Genomic DNA, 20,552 nt, shown 5'->3' with positions numbered 1-20,552 from the left:
CTCGAGCACTCGACATCTTATCTCGTGCGCACGACATCTTATCTCGAGCGCACGACATCTTATCTCGAACGCTCGACATCTTATCTCGAACGCACGACATCTTATCTCGAGCGCTCGACATCTTATCTCGAACGCACGACATTTTATCTCGAGCGCTCGACATCTTATCTCGTGCACACGACATTTTATCTCGAGCGCTCGACATTTTATCTCGTGCACACGACATCTTATCTCGAGCGCTCGACATCTTATCTCGAACGCTCGACATCTTATCTCGTGCGCACGACATCTTATCTCGAGCACACGACATCTTATCTCTCGAGCGCACGATATCTTATCTATATATATATATATATATGGGCCCTTTGTGTGTATTTAGGTCATCAATAAAAACATACGGACAAGTAGATAATTAGGGTCCCGCCTATTCAGATGTTATTTAAACTTCCCACAAGTACAAGTTTATCAGCAGTGCACATAATTGGTCATCATATCTTCAGAATTAAAAAAAAAGATGCTTATTGCATGCTTGAATAGCAACAAATCGGCTGACAGCATCAATTCACACAATGTCAGAAAAGTTATAAAATTGCATACATGCATTAAGGGGAAATGGGGAAATTCTTTGATATATGGGCGAAGCCTACATACTAAATCTTTATTTTGTCAGGACTTAAATTTATTCCTTTGCGCCATCAATGAATTTTTGCTGCCTTTTTTTATCAGTTTGTGTTTTTAAATTACTAACCCGTAAAACGGTTTTAAGTATACACGAAACAAAAACAGAAAGGTGACAGTCGTATGTTTTTACGTATGATCTGAATACACAAAATATTTAGATAAGATGTCGTGCGCACGAGATAAGATGTCGAGCGCTCGAGATAAGATGTCGTGCACTCGAGATAAGATGTCGTGCGCTCGAGAAAAAAGATAAGATGTCGTGCGCACGAGATAAGATGTCGAGCGCTCGAGATAAGATGTCGTGCATTCGAGCGAAGATGTCGTGCGCACGAGATAAGATGTCGTGCGCTCGAGAAAAAAGAAAAGATGTCATGCGCACGAGGTAAGATGTCGAGCGCTCGAGATAAGATGTCGTGCGCAGAAGATGAGATGTCTAGCGCTCGAGATAATTCAATTTAAAAAAAAATAAATGCATGTCCTAAACATACCACCGTAGAACCTAGTGAAAGCATTTATCATTTATTTAAAGGGAAATATTCAAGAAGACTGTATATTTGCCATTTTAATAAAAAAAAAAAAATTTCCGACCTACCTACCTACCCTAAGTTTTTTAGCATGTTAACGGAAACAAAGCATTTTTTAGGCCCTAGCACTGATTTGCAAGCGCAGATAAAACGTAAATCAGAACATAAGGTTTTATCGGGATTTAACAGCACCTGATCGCTCTATCTTTGTAAGTGACAACCTAAGTGTTTACACGTCCTAGGTTACGTATCAATTCCTTTATAGCAAGCATGCTCTTTTCGTCGCAAGTTGAGGTGTCCTATTTGTAGGTTTTTACTTCAATAGTTATAAGTGTTCGTAACAAATGAAGTGTTTAAGATAATACTTTTCCCATGTGGTGTACCTAAAACTGTTTTCAAACTCTGCAGAATGTTGAAATATTGTCAAACAATTTTTAGATATATGTGCAATGCCGTTAGGGAAAAAACTAATAAATGCATTTTGCTTATTCTATATAAGTATTTCAGATCGAATAGATCAAAAGGTTCATGTTTATACACTTTTAAATCATTTCTAATCGGACTTTTTTAAAATTAACTTCAGATGATAGTTTTTCATATGTTTTATCATTAGTTTGGGGATTTCAAAATAAGTAATTGCATGCTAATATCATATAATTTGTAAGAGTTATCACTCATAGTATCAAAACCATAAAGAAGAAGTCTATGATATAGCAGTGCCAGCTGGAGTGATTAGAAATTCATTTATTCTGTTGAAACACAACATTTCATTAAAATATCACAGAAACATTTTACTGCATTTTTTTTGGAAATGCAATATTTTCTAATTACCTCTCTTTCATATGAAATCTTAGAAATTTATTAGTTAAGTTCTATTTTTAATATAAACTATATTAACTTGAAGTGTTCAATGGGAAAGTAACGCATTAGCACATTGGCCGTCTAAAAACTGGAAACTGAAAAGACAATTGAAGCATCGTCCCTTTAATAAAAACTATCCTAAGCATTCTGAATGTTAAAATTGAAACAATTCGGTTAGGAATTATCTATCAAATTTTTAATTTCCTAGTCTGTATCTTGCAAAAAATTTATAATCAAATGTGCTTAATCATGATAATGTTTATCAGGGTTTTCTGTTTTTGGACGACTATATGTAACCGGCACTTTTGTTAATTTCTCTTATTATGCAGTCATAAGTTTTTCATTAGTTTGGTGCAAAGTCATTTCATGATAGTAATATTTCGCCTGTGTCATAATATTTTGACGTTTACGTAGTTTTAGTGTTTCAGTAGAAAAAGTTTGGTAAAAATGATATACATTTGTGTCTTTCCAGACTGATTTATTTAAACTGTTTTTTAAAAAAAAGTCATGATAAATTTATCGCATTCTATTAGTTAACTCATCTCGTTTAAAAAATTTAGTGTGAAATGGCACACCTATAAGATCCTTTATGTATGGTTATTCCGATCTAGACTCACTTCGGCTCTTTTTTAGTTGCTAAATACGGAATTTTCATTATTAGTTTCCAAACGTAACAGCTCAAGTACTTTGACAACGCTTTTAATGCAAACCCTTTACATAAGCTCACTTATATTTAAACAGGAAATGCTTTTTCACTTATTCCTAATATGAAGACTGAGATTTTGGAGGTAAATATATGGATTTACTTGTAAGCAATGTCGTATGTTAAAATTATATATATAATAAACATAATTTTCAAGGATCTCTCTCAATTTGGAGCATTGCTTCCCTTTCAATTAATTGTGGTTATGCAATTGGATATATCTTTTATTTATCAGAGAAAAGTTTCTATCCAATACCGAGCAGCGGTCACGCTTTCTTAGCTTCAACCACAACAACAGTCTTTCGGTGACCCGACTATTTTTATACACACCACATGTTTGATGTTCAGCCCCTTTACAATTACTCTTTGACAGCATCTGAGGGGACAGGTAAAACACTCCAGTTCTAAGCATTTTTTAAAGCTCAATGGAACTGAACTGCTTTGATATTTTCCTTCTGTCCTGTTTCGCCGGGCCATTAATGATGTTTCTCTTGATGTTCTGCTTTCTGCAAAGGCACTGAGTACATGCGTGTATGGTTCATAAGGTTTTCTTTATATATATTACAACAGCATGTAATATATTGTGCATATAAGTAAAATGACACCGCCTTGGATCTGTCAGTAACAGACCATTTTTCGTTTCTGTTATTCATCTTTTCTTTGAGATATCCATTGAAAACATTTATTAATTTTTGATAGAAAACAAAAAAGCAAAATGATAGGTATCATTTAATTATTTCTTCAAACATACAGTACCGTTTAACATTACATTCTCTCTAATGTGGTTTACAATTTGTTTTCATACATTTACTAAATGGGTCCGGTATCACATATAAATGTCAAGCTTTCTCTTTCACATTTAAAAAATGTCAAAGTGAACCTACTCTATTATCATTTTCGTGAACAACTTTTAACCAAAACGTAAATATTTTATAAGAATGTTTCATGAAATTGGTCTCTTGTTAGGTTTCAGTGAGAACGTTTGTGAACTTCTATATATGTCTCAAGAACCAGACAATACAAGTTGTTAAAATATCTAATTTCTAAAAAAAATTGATTAATTGCCAAGCATGACATTTAAATGCGGGGACGTTAGATCTTGAACTTACAGATGTGAACTCCGTTAGAATTACAATGTTCTGAATACATAAGTTAAATTAAATTCTACGTGTAAACGTATCCTTATAAGTAAGAATAGAAAACTAAAGTTCTTAAAATTACAAAAATACCATACTAAATAATTTTTGAAATTCTGTCCAGTGGATCTAGCGGTAAATAAACTAGGCTTAAATTAAACGTATGTACAATCAGAAATATTTGGGTAAGAAATAGAAAAAATAGGTCATTGTTTTGTACACATTGCTCTCTAAACATATTTAATCATAATTTGGCTTATTAAGAATCTATTAAGATTTTCACAAGAGTCACCCATTCCGGAATAGAAATTATACACATACATGATACCCACTGGTAAAACAAGAGTTTTCTAATGACGGCGTTCGCAACAGTTTCAAAATACTGCCACACCATTCAGCGACACAAGCTTCCATACAAAAGCTTTACCATTTTTACAGTAAAAATCGGGTATATTTTGATTACTTTTCCGTCAGAGCTGAATTTAGTAAATTTATGAATCAAGTACGTGTGAGGAGTTTGGTGGTATTTGGTCCAGTAGTTGCAGAGAAATCACCTTACATGCAAAATCATTTTACAAAATGATAAGTTAAAAACTTTGTGAATTTAAGTCTGAGTTATTGATCCAAGGCTTTATGTTGTCATTTCGTGTTGGCGAATACTTTTTGCAGTTCAAAATCATTTTATTAGTAGCCTCCTCAAGATTCAAATAAACCAGTATTTGATATAAAAGACACACATTTCATAAAAGCTCATAATTACTGCATTCTAGGAAAGTTCGCAAAGATTTTAACTGAAATCTAAAAATGCCTTCTTTAATCAACAGTCATCGGCTTCCCATGGCAAGATTTAAAAGATTTTCGAAGCATTACAGCCAATACAAATTAACAAACCTATAACACCAAAATACTTGCGTTCGTGATACTGAACACTCATACATACAATCATGATTCAAATTAAAGTCCGATTGTTTTGCTAACATGGGTAATTAAATATATAAATCAGGCAAGTATTCCATGTTTTTAACATTCCATTGTCACATAATGTTGTTTACTTTTAAACGCAGTTTAAGCAAAGAAGAAAGTTCACCTTAGCCCCAAAATGGCCTAAGACTGACGTAAATCTTTCCATTCAGAACTATTATTTCTCCAAATTGTATGCAATATTTTGCAATTTGTTTTTCATTGAAATAAATATCTGACGTAAATAAAACACTTCAAACATGACGGTTACATGTATGTGAAATCATCAATTTTTAATCTAGTTTCAAAACAAATCTGAAATTTTCATTATGAGCATACCTGTCAACCACAACCAAAAATGGTCATAAATTCTGTGAAAGAAGCTGCACCTATGGTTAAAATATTTTGTACTCCTCGGCTTTGCTGGATACTACATCATTCCCATTTGTGCTAAATACGGTAAAATATGCCTTTTGTTTCCAGCAATATTCAATAAGTTAGACATTTTCAGAACAAATTTAAAGTAAATTCTATATAAGGAACATTACAAGGAAACAATACATACATTTCCTTAGCTATTATCAACATGAACATTTTTCAAATGGTGTAGACCAGCCTAGGCTTTAGGTCCATAAGGATTTAAATGTTGGTTTAAGCAGCTGAAACACTTGTCCAATTACATATTATACATAATCACATGGTTAGGAAAGTACTTATTTCGATACTGCCCATGAAATTTTCAACTAGAGCCATAAAAGGGAGGTAATGAAAACTAATATATCAATAATATTTTCAACAATGTAAATCAAAACTCAAACCTTTGACAGATATTGCAAAAACGGATTTTACAGGATCTTTATATATTTTATACTCATAACAAAAATGTGACAGTCACATTATAAACATATGCATTATGAATCTTTAAGTAGAACAAGTGATACAAAAGAAGCAATATGAAACGAATTATATGGTTCAAATTGAACTTTCTCGGCCAAAAGCGTTTTTATATTGAGATATAAATTAATAGGTTCATAGAATATCAGTAGAAATAAAGCTAGTTTAAAGCCGTAAATTACATGTAATCTCCCTTTTCATGTTATAGTTTCCGAAATAACGTTTCATGTCTTGTCTCGCAATATTGAAAACGATTTAGTAATAAGTATTGCAATTCAGGTTTCTCAACGTGAAACCAATAACACTTTTGCCATCGATTATTAAAGAATATCAAAAAGTTCGAATTTACACATGTCCTTATATATACATTATAATACATGCAGTACATTACAAAACTTAGCAACGTAACGTTGTAATGAACATGTTTCTCATAAATATGTAGCAATATTACATCTCATAAACAACACTTTCGTCTAATTAAAATAATCACTGTTTTATAGATTTATTAAAAGAAAGTAAACTCTGATTAATAAAAGCAAGGTTATAAAGTTTGCATATTTCCCACCTTCCAGCTTGATAGACATTCATAAGAGAAGGCTATGATTTAACCTGTTTAGTTTCACCACTGCAGGATATAAGAATTGCTCTTTAGACGTATTATACCATTGTTTATAAAAATGAATTGTGGAGCTCAACAGTGTTACTGGCTCGATATTAAATCGCGCTTTACTGGCATTAAAATACGTATCTGTGTAAATGTTTCATAGTTCTGCACATCAAAATAAACTATAGCTCTTTGCTTTCTGGTGATATCACTAAATTTATCATTCGAAATGGGACACATTGTTGTTGTATCACAGCATTTTGTCATAAAACATCGGAAAGTAATATTGGTAATACTTTTGTTGTTAACAGTGGTTTCGAGTATATTTCAACCAGCTGGTACTATTTATTTACTCGTACAATGTTGTAGATATTGACACGCTTACAGTCAGTCAGGTATCTGAGTTAAAGGGAAAACAACAGAGGATCGCTAATAGATTTCAAAGTCTCACTTTAATTATGCCTGCGCTTGTTTCTTCTTGCTGTTGGGTATCTGCTTGCCACGTTGGCAGCAAATCTTAGAATCCCTTATGGCCCCTCACAAGAAAATCGTTTGCGAATGAACACCGGAAGCGGAATCCCTAGCTGATTGACAGAGATGTTTGTATATAAAGATTCAGAATAATCGTAAATGCAGTAATATATAAAATGCTTACCAATTTAGATTAGATTTTTAATAGGTGAAGAATTTCAATGTTTCAAGCCGATCGTTAATTTGATTTTTAAAAAATAAACTGTTTAAGCGATTTAATTACGAAGTGTCGACTTTTATCTTTGTGGCAATGTTATCTTGCCAACAAGTATAGTTGTCAAACTTTAGAATGTTCATACATGTACGTGTTATCTTTTTTTTTTACATGGAAATCATGTATATCTACTACATAAAGATTTAAATAAACTATACTTATGCTTTTCTGTCACTTGTGCCACATTTGTCAGAGTCCTTTTTTTCTTCTTTTTATTACTTAGGGATTATTGTACGATAAACATTTTAACTATACAAAGTGAAGATTTAACGACCCTTAACCCGAATTGATCGGAAGTGGCGATTCAAAACCAGAATATTGCTAAAATAAGGTTCTTCATAATCGCTGTGAAAAATCGTTTATCTCAAACAACAACAGATGCAACAGCAACAACAAGTTAATTCGCAAAATATTTTGTCCTTAGCTAGGTAAGAAAACACACAATGATAAAAGTGTGTACATGCATAATACAGTGTACCTTATTGTACAAAAACTGTCTATATAATTTTTATTATAATAATAAAGATGATAAACAAATACAATTCAATAAATAAATCATTTGCATAAACAACACAGAAATCCATATGATGTCCACAAATTCAAAACGACACGGTTTGCAAGGTAGATCTATTAATTAATTATAACTTAGCTCCATTTTGAGTCAACGATTTCTATTTCTGGTAAAAGTTTGAAAAGGGAAATGGTGTATATAAAACGCACAAGTTTAAATCATAAAAATATTTTCAATCTATAGATTTCAATTGATTGGAGTGTTTTAATCTTTTTGAAAATGATACGTCCTAAAACAGTATTTTTTAATCAAAACTTAATTATAATTCTTAAGCAGAGTATTAACCTGGTTACATCAAAACAATCAAATAAATACGTTTTACAATTCAGTTTAGCAAAAGTGTAGGTGTTCTAACTTTTGTCAGTGAAATATATTCTGTAACTGTATTTAGCACCGAAACAGATATACATATACAATAAAGCTAAAGAATAGGCAGACTTTAAAATAATCAATACAGAGCATGTGATATTCATATCTTTTATATGACTAATGTAACTCAAATAACTGCTAAATTTAGAAATTCGCTATGTATCCACTTCTAACACCTTGTCATAACGGCTGTCTAAAGAAACTATTAATGCACTTTTGTACATATTCTTATTTCAACATGATGACTTATTTTGTACAAATACTCGTATCCTTCGTACCAAATTTAAAATCATGTTTTGTTTTGACAGTTGATGTTCTTATTTTCTAGCATCTTTAATTCAAAGGGTTTACAAATGCATGATACTACATGTCCACTGATTATATGCTATCTAAATAGCGTATCAGATTTAACCGTGTAGTCACTTTATTCTTTTAGTATAAAATATTAATTATGTACATTTACTTACAGTTGTTTTAATTGTTATTGCAAATAAATAGGTAACCCTACAACCAGAGGATGTTTAGAGTGACTATTTTAAAGCCATAATTTAAAAACATTTAAAAGCTACTATTTTCGTGATGAATGCCATTCAAAAGGATTTCCTTACTCGAAAAGTGACGAATATTATGTATTCAGTCAATAGCAAAATTAGACTATTGAACAAAGCAGATATACATTTCCGAATAAATAGTGTATTTAATTAAAAAGATAAAAGACAAATAAAGATTTAATCAAAGCATATATGTGTTCAATACACCGTTTTTTAAGAAAACAAATTCCCTAAAAGGTAAAATGAATGCGTAAATGCTACTTTAGGCGGTATGCCTCTTGATATATATTGCAATACATTTATTTATATGATACGTCTTTAAAATGTACAAAATTCATAAAAAAGATCGTTTATTTCGCCCAAAAATTGTACCACTCGACTTTCCCAATAGAAATATACTACTATTTTAATATACTTCTCAAATTCAGTTTAGTTTTACTTTTTATTTAGAATTACTGACAAATGAAAGGTTTTTGTAAGTTAAAAATATTTCATTATTATGATAAAGATATGTGTTTCCAATAAAATGTAAAGCGTATTTACAAAGCGCTATATTGCAAAGACATTTTACACGACAAATTATATACTAGTAATCATTGTAGAAAACTGTACAAATCCCAGCTATATTCTGCTTATCAAAGACCACATGGGGTATGCGACCGTATCGTGAAATATACAAGGAATATGAATTACTCTCATAAAGGTGCTTATAAATGCAAAAATAATAATATAAGAATTATCCAAGGTTTGAATTGCTATATCAGTGGTCTTAGTCAAAATTTATTTTGTAGTTTTATCTGATTAAATATACAATATATATACATGATTATATGTCTGATTTTAAAATGAGTAAAGAATTTATAACTATTAATTTATTTTGTCACCAAAAAATAGCGAAAGTATTTATGGACAAATGAATTTATTACTAAGCATCAAGTACACACACACACTGGTTTCACCTTAACCTGAAATATAACACCACACTTTCAACATAATAAGTAAAAGAAAAACTAACGTAGAGCAACGTAAATGATACCATTTTGCTACAAGTGGAATATTAGCAATTAGCAAGTGCAACACATTTTAAACGCAAAATCCGTACATATTCTATAGTGTGTGGTTATTGTTAAAAACTCTGTAATATATAATATATATTATATTGTGTATATTAAACTTTATACAACACCAAATGTTATATGTACACTTTATGCAGGACTTATCTAGTGTATTTTGCAATAGTTTTTTTCTCTGATTAAAATTTACATTGATTTTTGTGATTAGTGTGTAGTAATTCTATATTTGCACACACACGCGATTTTTAAAAATGGCGTTCAAAGGCTATATATTAATTCCGTACATAGAATATATTACATCTACCAATTTCTATACACTTAACAATCATTTTTTTTCTCTGATTAAAATTTACACTGATTTTTGTGATTAGTGTGTAGTAATTCTATATTTGCACACACACGCGATTTTTAAAAATGGCGTTCAAAGGCTATACATTAATTCCGTACATAGAATATATTACATCTACCAATTTCTATACACTTAACAATCATTACTCTGATCTGGAGGCAACTTAAAATTGCATATTTTAACTTAAATATAATCAGAAAAGATATTGCAAAAATGATTATTATGAACTATGTTAATATAACATAAAACGTTATTCCTTTGACAGTGAAAGTATGGAAAAGATTACAGACTTAAACAAATGTGTTGGTAAAACAAATGAGTACAGTTATAAACAAATATATCAGAAATCACATACCATTGATATAACATATTTAACCTAAATCAAAATATAGTAATTCGAAACTAGATGAATCATGTTTGGCAAATGCGAGACTGCTGCTTTTATCCTGTAAAATAAATAATTTCTACATTTACATTTGTAATATTCATTAGATCTTTTAAATTGCAGAAATTCAGTGCGATTAACAGAAAAGACCTATATGAAAATAAAGACATATTTTCATCTTTTCGAAATATTATTGTTGTTTCTTTTCAAAAAATATTTTATGCATGCTTTAAACAGAAGTTTAAACACAAACTCTTTGAAAGGAGCTTGGTGTATTTTTTGTTCACCGATAGTGGCAGGTTATTGTGATTTATTAGTGAATCATTTGCAAACTATACTTTAAATATCAGTGCTCATGTGTTGTTCTTATTTAAATATTTAGATGTGTTTATGATAAAACCACTAGTAAATATACAATCTAAGTACTACGTAAAACCTTTTCTCAAACCTTTCCTTCATTGAAACAACGACGTCAGCTTTTTCAGCCAATTTTGGTCGCCGCTAGCACTCTTCAAATTTTGACCACGTTGTCCAATTGCCTGCGTTAGTTTTTGAGCCCTGCTTGTTGTTAAAGCTCTTTGCTTCATTTTTTCTAGCATTTGTATTCTTTGCGGATATCCAGGTTTCTTCTCTAAATCCTCTGACTTGATCATTAATTCAATATGATCGACCATTGAAAGTGGATTCGGACTGAGAGCAATTGCACTAAGTCTTTCGTTGCTTCTTCTGACAGTTTCCATTAATGCCTCTATGCATTGTTGTAGCTGGCCTAACTCATTTTTCATTCTCTCAACAACTTGCTCGCGGCTTAAGCGTTTACCTTCGGCATCTTGATATTTCTTCAGTTTCTCTGCGTACGTCTTCTTCTTTTTTACGGACACATATTCAAATATGTATGGCGTATTCGCATGCATTTGCCAATGGCATTTGTCACTACACTGAGTACAATATCCATTTCTCATTGCAGAACATCTTTCTTTATCGCTATCGTTTGCAAATGCACATCTTCTATGACAAGTAAAATTGCAATGTAAACAGTTGGTTGTATGCTGTCCTTTTGGAAGATTGTGTTTTTTCTGTTCGATTTCTGTAACTTCATATTCAAAGTTCTTATTTGCGTCAGCATCCGTTTTATGTTGAGATATAATACGAATCTCGTCACTCAACTGATTTAGTTTTGCTAGTCCAGCATCAACTTGTGGTTGCAGGTTTTGAACAGTGGTCTCAAGGGTTTTCCTTTCATCTAAAACATCTTTCGTCTGTTTCAAACTTTTGGTCTCCATTTTCTCTATGTGACAAAAAAATGCGTCGAAACTTTTTATACCCATATCCCAGAACATCGGAGACAGATTAGAACTCTCAAGGTTTGTATTTCTTGTGAATAGACCAGAATTATTGAAAGTAAAATATTTCCCAAACGGTAACTGTGATGCTTTTAACGCAGCTAACACTGGCGGATCGATTCCGTCTGCAAATGTTATGAGAGAGCATATATTCTTTTCAACGTCTTTACCAAACAGTGCCATAATAGACTGAAAGATGTAACGTTGAATTGCTGTTAGTCTTGCATCGGGAGCTTTAATAAGAAAACAGATAGCATCAATAAACGTGACGCCCCTTGTTCCTCCCTCCGTGAAGAGTGAACGAATTTGTTCAACAATTTGGTTATCTCTATCCAAACCTCGAGTGTCTCCGAAGCCCGGGGTATCAATAATACTTAGCCGAAAATCTAGTCTACCGCCTGGTTCTGGGTGTATAGTATAAACCGTGATCCATTCGGTTTGGGATTCGGCCTATAACATCAATATATAGAAAATAACTGCAATATGTCATCGTATTTTTGTTATTGAATACCATAGTGTATCTATCTATTTAGTCAAATAGCTGGGTAAATATTATATTTCTTTACATACCCTACATTGTGTACTACGAAAAACAAAGTAAAAATGGCAGGTCTATTATAATCTCATGAACAAAGCAATATTTTATATACTATGAAATATCAAAGGAACATAATACATGCATCTTTAAATAATGAGAAATAATCAGAGTAAATCTGAAAGAAATCCTCTCGATAATGAGAAAATGATTTGAATCACTTGGTATTTATGTTGATTTTGTTCATAAGACTCCGATGATGGTGATATATATTTTGCATTGGCAATTTGCATTGCCTAAAGAAAACACTCGTCTTAACTTGACAAAGAGAACTTTTCAGTAGACATGAAACTCGGCTGAAAGTGATTCGCTTTACGTCCCACAGCAGATTGGACGACCACAAATTTTGTGATTACGTGAATGATCATGGTGAAGCTATTGTAGCCCTGAATAGGAGCAGATTATTTATATCCAAGAATTAAGATGCCTCTTCTTGACAACCTCCGGATTGATTCTATTGACTACAGGAGTTTTACTTTGTTTTACTCGTAGTCAAATAAATTTGAAACAACGTAGCACTAGTATTAAATTTAGTGTTCCTTGCAAAAATCTTTTTGCACTTAATCATTTACCTAATAAATAAATAGCCTGCATAACAGAATCTAAAATGTGAAATATTAGAAATGGCTTTAAGCAAAAATGGAAAAGAATAAGGAACTCGTGTACACATCAAATATAGTATCAGCAAATTCACTTTTATTTAATGTAATTGACTGAAGTGTGAACGTCCTCATTTGGTTGGCTGACTACTGTATACGGAATTTTTTCTATTTGCTTGCAATTTATGATTCCCTCTAAGTGTAACAGTCCGTACAAGAACAAATTTTCCAGGGACAAGAGTGACGCTTCTGCTTTTCTGGTCATACCGTGTCTTGTTTCTCTTTCTTGCATTTTCTGCAGACTTACGAGCTGTGGTTAGAAGGACTGTTATTTGGTTATGTATTCAGTATGTGTTGCTAACAACAGAAACAAGCACACATACAAACAAGATAGTTAATTTCTTAATATGCAAATTCCGACATAAGTTATATTAAGAAACCTTACCTGATTGCCTTTTCGAGCTTTCTCCTCCGCTTCCAAGTCTATTATGCTAAATCGGAATTGGTCTACCCAGTTCACTCCAAGAAGATAGTTAACCATACCGTCTACAAGTGTGCTTTTACCAGTTCCTGTTGCACCGACGACCATGATAGTTTTCTCCTTGGTTACATTATTGCGTCTTTTACCTAAAGATTTAATCACATGCATGATAGACAATGTTAAACATTTTAATACAAATTACGACAATGATGAATTAGCCCTAGGTAATGATTATCTACTAAATTATATTCCCTTTTCAAGTTACTACAGAAGCAGATAAGACTGTTGAAAGTAAAGTTCTGTAATTAAAGTTCATTCACAATATGTGAATACTTTTATATCTCTAATATATATAATACGAAACATGTATTAAATCGATGCAACTATTTTAGCAAACACAATCACTAAACTGTAAGTTTCACATCAAAACCTTTTAACCAAAGTAAGTGAAATCTATTTCAAATACATGTCGCACCGACTGCTGTTAATCATTCAAAAGCGTCAAAGATTTCTTTTTGGTACAAAGTTTGTGTGCATTGTATAACCAAGCCTTGCAAGATATCTTAAAATTTTTAATTTCTTATAAGAAAACATCTTGACGTTTTTTCATATTGATCGTATGGTTCAAAAGTGAATATCCAGGGTGGAAAGTACAGACGATTGAGATTAAACAAATATTTGCAGATATATAATGAAAACTCACCAACTTCAAATTTTCTAGTTTTGGCAATCACATTTCTGGTGTTTGCAATTTCCGAAATCGGTATACCATAAACGGTGGGTGATGGTTTTCCGGGCTGTATCACTGTTGAGAAATCAACTAATTTTGCTGCTGGGGAAACGATAGTTTTGATTACATCGCTATCTTTGCTGTATTTGCCTTCACCATCAGGATGGACAACTCTCACTCGAAAAATATACTTTGTGTCCGGTTTAAGTGAATTGACTACTGCGTTAGCTCTCTCGCATTCTTTAGGGAAAAAGGCCCACTTCGTTTTGTCAACTTCTTTAAAACTTATCTGGAAATAGTCGTGCTCGCCGTAATCCTTTGGCATATCCCATGTCAGTGTAACTGAATCAGCCATTGCATCAGTACAATTGGGCTTTCCCGGAACATCCTAGAAGTTAAAAAGAATTGGACGAATTACTGTAAAACTTTTAATCAAAGCTCAAATCTCATATATATATAGGATAAGTAAATCCCACTCTCAGGTCGAGCTTTCCCTACCCACAACTCATGGGACTGGTACATTTCTAAGAGGTACATTAACTCCATTTTTTAGTGTTAGCTAATTACTACTATCTATTAATGGCTTAAGATGTGTAAAGTTTTAAAACGCGGTTTACAGGCAAAAACAAAATTTAAAGAAATAAACACGCTACAGTAGCTGAATTACAGAGTTACTGATAAATACGTTCAAGGACATTCAAATTGAGTTGTTAATAAGTGAAAGGTCTATAACGAATCCATCTCGAGAGCATTTTTCTCGACAAAAATCTGTAAAGTGTGTAAATGCTTCTAAACAATGAATAAGCAATTATTTTGATATTTTTCTTCAAACAAATATTCTACTAGTATATATAATCAACCAAAACAAACCTGCTTCTCTACTGGTACAGGCTCGGGAGGTATTTCTGGAAGTATGTCCTTGTCTCTGAAGAAATTAAGGAGAAGAAAAAAAATTTACATGCATCGTTAGTCAGCTGTTTTTTTTGGCAAACGAAGCAGTAAAATCAATAAATGTAGACGCATTGAAGAAAAACTTAATATATTCCGTTGTAATCTACTGATCGTACTTTTTGCTTGTTCAAGTAACTCGCAATAACCAGAAGAGAATTGTCAAATTATTCTAAATTTTTAAAGCGGATTATACAGACTACGAACTTTATACCAAAATCCCTAAATATAACTTTATGTTTTGAAATAGAGGGATTCATTCTTATATTGATGAGTGATATAATCATTTAATGTTTAGGTACAGGCCGATTATTTGGTAACATATGATACCTGGGGAAACAAAAGCACAATTCAAATGCGCACAATGTGCAAAGTTTGTGCCAACATGAAAGCAAGTCTTTCGTCATTTTAACCAAAATACATCCCACCGAAATTTGAGTACGGTATATTTCTTACGACTAGTACAAACCCTTTTGCGCTTATAAAAATACTGCGCGAGGTGAATTGTTCGTTTTGTGAACCAAAAATAAAGACACTCCGCTGAAATCCGTTTGAAGTTTTTGTTGGGATTGCAGTAAAAGAGGCAATAAATTGAAAATTTTACAACCAAACATGTGATCAATATATGATAAACCGGAAGTCTATCCGGATAACATAGGACCCTAACGGAAAGGAAGTCATCCTACGTATGAATGTTATCAGATGTGTACATTAATAAAAATTTTATCATTACTTATCTTTTTTTTATCTTTAGAAAAAACGACAACAATAATTTTGACACGTTAAATAATTCAAAATAGTACCGCCGAATCTATTTGAAATTTGCGGGTAAACAGGACATAAGAATGGTTACAACATGTAATGCAAAAACAATGTTTTATTTGAAATTCTTATGACCTTAAATCCCTTAAGTCGATTTAAAAAAAAAATCTTCTGTTAATATTTAATTACTCCGGGAAAATTCACACAAATGGTAATCTGATATTCTATTTCAGTATACATACTGGTATGACATACATTATTTTATCCATGCATATTCCAGTTAATGTCAGACAATGCGTTATTTTAATATAATTTTTATTCTTCATTTTATATTCCTTATGAAAGAAAGTGTATCAACATTGCCTGTGTTTATTGACACGGACAATAATATGTAAAATAAGGCTTTTATTCTGGTTGGGATTTAAACTTTCAAGACAGTCAGTAGTATCAAAATAATCATTCATACGTGTTTTAAGGTGAAAAGTACTTACGAGATCAGAGTTTGTTCTTCAGTAGACATATATTTTGATAGCTCTTCCGAAATCTGGTGATCTCGTGTTTGCTTTAGAGCCTTGTGTTGCTTGCAGCATAAAATGCACAATAATTCGTGGCACTGTTTGCAAAATGCATTGGCTTTCTTTGATTTATCTAGATATCTGCATGGGCCACAAAGTAATACGTCTGTTTCTGTAGTTTTCAACTGACCCTCTTCTTTCCTTACCAGGGTATGATTTCTAGACATCTTCGTACCTTTGTGTCGTTTTTTGCATTCTTCACATAAAAACTCTTCACATTCCGAGCAGAATGAAACAACATTTAATTCTGTTTTATCCGCAGACATGCATGGACCGCAGTAGCATTCATATTCAATTTGGTTTATATCTTTTAATTCATGACTCGAAAACACTTTATTACGCTTATGATACTGGCAACATCCCTGACACAGATACTCGGTGCACTGGCCGCAGAATTTTATTGCATCAACAGACATTCCTCGAGACCTACAGGGATCGCATTCCTCGACGGTATGTGTATTTGTCATGTTTGACTGTGTTGCCTCATTTACATCAATTAATTGGTGTGTTTTTGTTACCTCATTCATTTTATGCATGTACATACATTCCTTGCAAAATTTTTCCGAACATTGTACGCAAAATCGTTCTGCACGCCTTATGTCATTATTGATGTTGCAAGGATCACATTGTGCTACTATTACCATTGATGCGTCGACAATCTTATGTGTTCGAAAGGCCTTTTGACTTACATGCTTTACTTGGCACTCATTGCAAATATATAGACTACAGTCTTTACAATGATGTGCGGCAGCAGTTGAAATATTTCTGCCTTTGCAAGGCTCACACATATAAACTTCGCTTTTGTCAGAATTTTCCGCAGCTATGTCAATGAGCAAATGTTTGCTTGTAGCTTTCATGTTTTTATGCACAGATACACATTTATCACATAATTTTTCGCAACATATTTGGCAAAGGAGTTTTGCTATATTCTTTTCGTTTACTTTAAGGCACATATCGCAATAGACAGTCTGCGTCTCAATATCTTTCGCGTCCTGTAGACAATGCGAACTTGTTATTTTTTGTAACTCGTGTGCCTTGGAGCAAGATCCACAATAAAACTCTTTGCATATGTTGCAGAACTTCACTGCTTCATTTTCTGTATCTGAACGGCTGCATGGCTCACATAAATGGAATTCGCTCTGTTTCGCATGGATAGCTAAATCCGCAATTGAAACCGGAGAATGGGATTTCGTAGCCTTGCTTTTTTTATGTAAGTCGGTACATTTTGTACACAGAAATTCCTCGCACTTTTTACAATAATTGAATGCAATGTCAGATTTGCCATTTAAGGCACATACTTCGCAGTTCTTTGATTCAGTCAAATGTGCGGAAAAGTTCTTATAATCTACTTGAACTGGTTTATGACTCTTAGTTGCCTTTCTCTTTCCATGAATCGACAAACAAGAGGAGCATAAGTATTCGTCACACTCTTGACAATACCTGCTTGCTTCTTCACCTTCACATGTATCACATTGTTTAGAAAGTATTTTTTTCTTTTCATCGACTGATATCGGTTTATGTGTCTGTGTAGCTTTTCTAGAACTATGTTGCTTTGTGCAGTGGTCACAAAGATGTTCTTCACATTCTATACAGAACCGTGAGGCTTCTGTCTTCTTTTCCGATAACAAACACGGGTCGCACCGTACTAATTCTTCGTTTGTGTCACCCTCATCTGAATTGGGTTCAGTCATTTTTCTTTTTGTGCCAAAAAAAGGAATTCACTCGATACAGTATTATTTAATGGAGCCGACATGAATTTGATATGTCAACTGTTTATTTTGATTGTTCATGCGATATATAAAACATAATGTTTCTTCTTCATTTGCTGTAGCAAGAGAAAAATACAATATTAGTACGATCTTGCTCATCAAACGGTTTATTCATTATTTGAGACTGTTATATCTAGCTCATATCTCGTAACTCTTTCTTCTTTATTAAATACACAAGTTTAAAATATATTGCATTTTATATTTTATCGATATCTACCAATTTTTGAAAATTGTTTTATAAATACTGTTAAATTCAGATGATGTATTTTTTACAACGATATCCAAAGGTAAGGTTGCAAATGCGGTAGAACTTATACATCTGTTTTCTAATGGAGGGAAAGGTGTGTATATTTTGACATTCCATGTAATTTATAGATATACAAAGAAGACAAAAATAACGTTCCCATGACTACCGTGGAACTAATTTATAATTTATAAAATAGAAAGGCTATAATGGTTTCTCCGGAAAACGTGCACCATTTCATTTCTTAATGTTAATCATAAATTTCAATCAATGTCCAACATTGGTCTTATTTGACAAATCCTGTCTATTAGCACACTGTTTAGTGATCTTGCAGCAATATATATATATTGCATTTTTTCACGACGATTCAGCAAGAAAAGACGTATCTATTTCTTAAAAATTCAAAGAAGATATTTTTCACACAGTCAAGGGCCATGGCTGTGGTGTTTTTGCGTAACAGTACACATTATCCGACATTACTTATGACTATATAAATCTTTTTCACTGTCATCGCTAAAAGAATGTTGCTAATTAAGTGTACTAAGTGAAATAAGGCACTTTTGTCTTTTGCATTAGTCATAGCGCGTTTTCATCATCGTGGTTTCGTGATGTCGTCATTGTAGTTTCGTGATTTCGAATTTCGAGGTATGGGGTTCAGGAATAAAAATCTCGATGATCCAAAAGGAACATCGCAAAACTGAACACCGTAGCTTTTAGAATATTATGGATTTCAATCATTGAGCAAGCTCGAGTTTAAATACCATTTTAAAATCCTACATTTTGAAAATTTGAACTTCGATATCTAGGGGAAGCTTGGGATGGAAATTTGGCAAGTTAAGAAGTTATGAAGTTGAATTTCGATCTTCGAGCTGGCAAAAGATTCTAAGCTAGTCTGAAATTTAAGACAGTGTCACGGCCAACGACTTGATAATAAATGTGCAACCACAGTTATCTAAAAAAACCGAGTTTCGACCTGGCATTAAATTAACAGCCTGTTCAGAGATTGAAAAATGAATGACGAGCCAACCAGAAATTCTTACTTCAAATTTTAAGAAACTGAATTTCAATGTACATATACTAATGAAACTGGGATCTGCTCATGATTATAATTCAAAGTTTAAAAATCACGCCATATTGAATATATCGAAATTTAAGTTTACAAGAAGCTAAATATATTACTCCTGGTATTATATTCAAGCCTGCACGAATTTAAAAGCAATCAAATTGAAAGCCATTATTGAATGTGAAACTAACTTTTGAAACAACTGAATTTCGATCTTGCATTGAATTTAATTTCAAGCCGGCGCGACATTTCGAAAATCTATCACCGCATGTCAAACCAGCTCGAACATTAAAATTCAAATTTTCAGTTTTAATATCGATCTGGTTTGAATTCAGATCCAGCTTAAAGATCGCAGTTTAAATTTTTAGCATGAATGCCTGCCCAAAGACAAGAAATTCATACTTGCTCGAAATATTTGAATACCGATCTTCTAACTAGCTCTATTTTCAATTCTAGCTAGAATTTCTCTGTTTTCGTTTGATTTCAAATTCGATGTCCGAGTTTGCACGAAATTCTATGTCAGTGAAACTCAACGTAATTCTTTCGAAAATTTGACTTTCGATCTAACTTGCACGAAATATACCGCTTCAAAATTCGACGTTTTGTATCTTGTGATTTCTTTCTTCTAACAGGCTTAAATGTATTTCAAGCTCGAATTCATTTCCTAAAATTTTACACTCTAAGTTCAAAGCAGACTCGAATTTTACACTGAAAATTTTAGTTTCGAGTTTCCATTCAGGTCCAAAGTTGAAGCGAACTCGAAATTCTTCTTTTTGAAAGTTTGAATTTCGATTCTCAAGCTGTTTAAAACTGGTAATTGACTGTAAACAAAATCAAATTCCACTAATTGCTTAATCCGTGAATTTGTGCAGTTTAGGGGGTGAGAAGAAATCAGTCTTTACCGCTAGAGCACTTAAGGTATCCGATCCACAAATAGGTAAGTTTCGATGCCTGGTGACCCCATGTAATTTTGGTGTCATTTGAAAGAGTTGTGTCTGCTGAACAAGAATTTGTAAAATCCACAAATAGGTAAGTTT

The 20,552-nt window shown here is 32.6% G+C and overlaps 1 protein-coding gene across 1 annotated transcript; it reads right to left on the bottom strand.

Annotated features, from left to right (window-relative positions):
- Positions 1-3,485: 3,485 nt before the first annotated feature.
- LOC128554263 (uncharacterized) lies at positions 3,486-18,258 on the bottom strand. Its single transcript, XM_053535518.1, has 6 exons — positions 16,356-18,258; positions 15,025-15,079; positions 14,128-14,542; positions 13,389-13,570; positions 10,855-12,199; positions 3,486-10,467 (listed from the first exon to the last, which is right to left on the bottom strand). Exons 1-5 carry the CDS (start codon positions 18,128-18,130, stop codon positions 10,862-10,864), a joined length of 3,765 nt encoding a protein of 1,254 aa, XP_053391493.1. The 5' UTR covers positions 18,131-18,258; the 3' UTR covers positions 3,486-10,467; positions 10,855-10,861.
- Positions 18,259-20,552: the final 2,294 nt, after the last annotated feature.

The sequence above is a fragment of the Mercenaria mercenaria genome, unplaced genomic scaffold, assembly GCF_021730395.1.
Source record: "Mercenaria mercenaria strain notata unplaced genomic scaffold, MADL_Memer_1 contig_4886, whole genome shotgun sequence".
Taxonomy (NCBI): Eukaryota; Metazoa; Mollusca; class Bivalvia; order Venerida; family Veneridae; genus Mercenaria; species Mercenaria mercenaria.
This window is presented reverse-complemented; position numbering and strand designations above follow the sequence as displayed.

Excerpts from the sequence above, each read along its gene's own strand:
- LOC128554263 (XM_053535518.1), bottom strand. The coding sequence starts at position 18,130 with ATGACTGAACCCAATTCAGATGAGGGTGACACAAACGAAGAATTAGTA. Across the intron at positions 15,080-16,355 it reads GAAGAACAAACTCTGATCTC|AGACAAGGACATACTTCCAG; the intron begins GTAAGTACTTTT and ends TAATTTCTTCAG. Across the intron at positions 14,543-15,024 it reads CTGTACCAGTAGAGAAGCAG|GATGTTCCGGGAAAGCCCAA; the intron begins GTTTGTTTTGGT and ends TTTAACTTCTAG.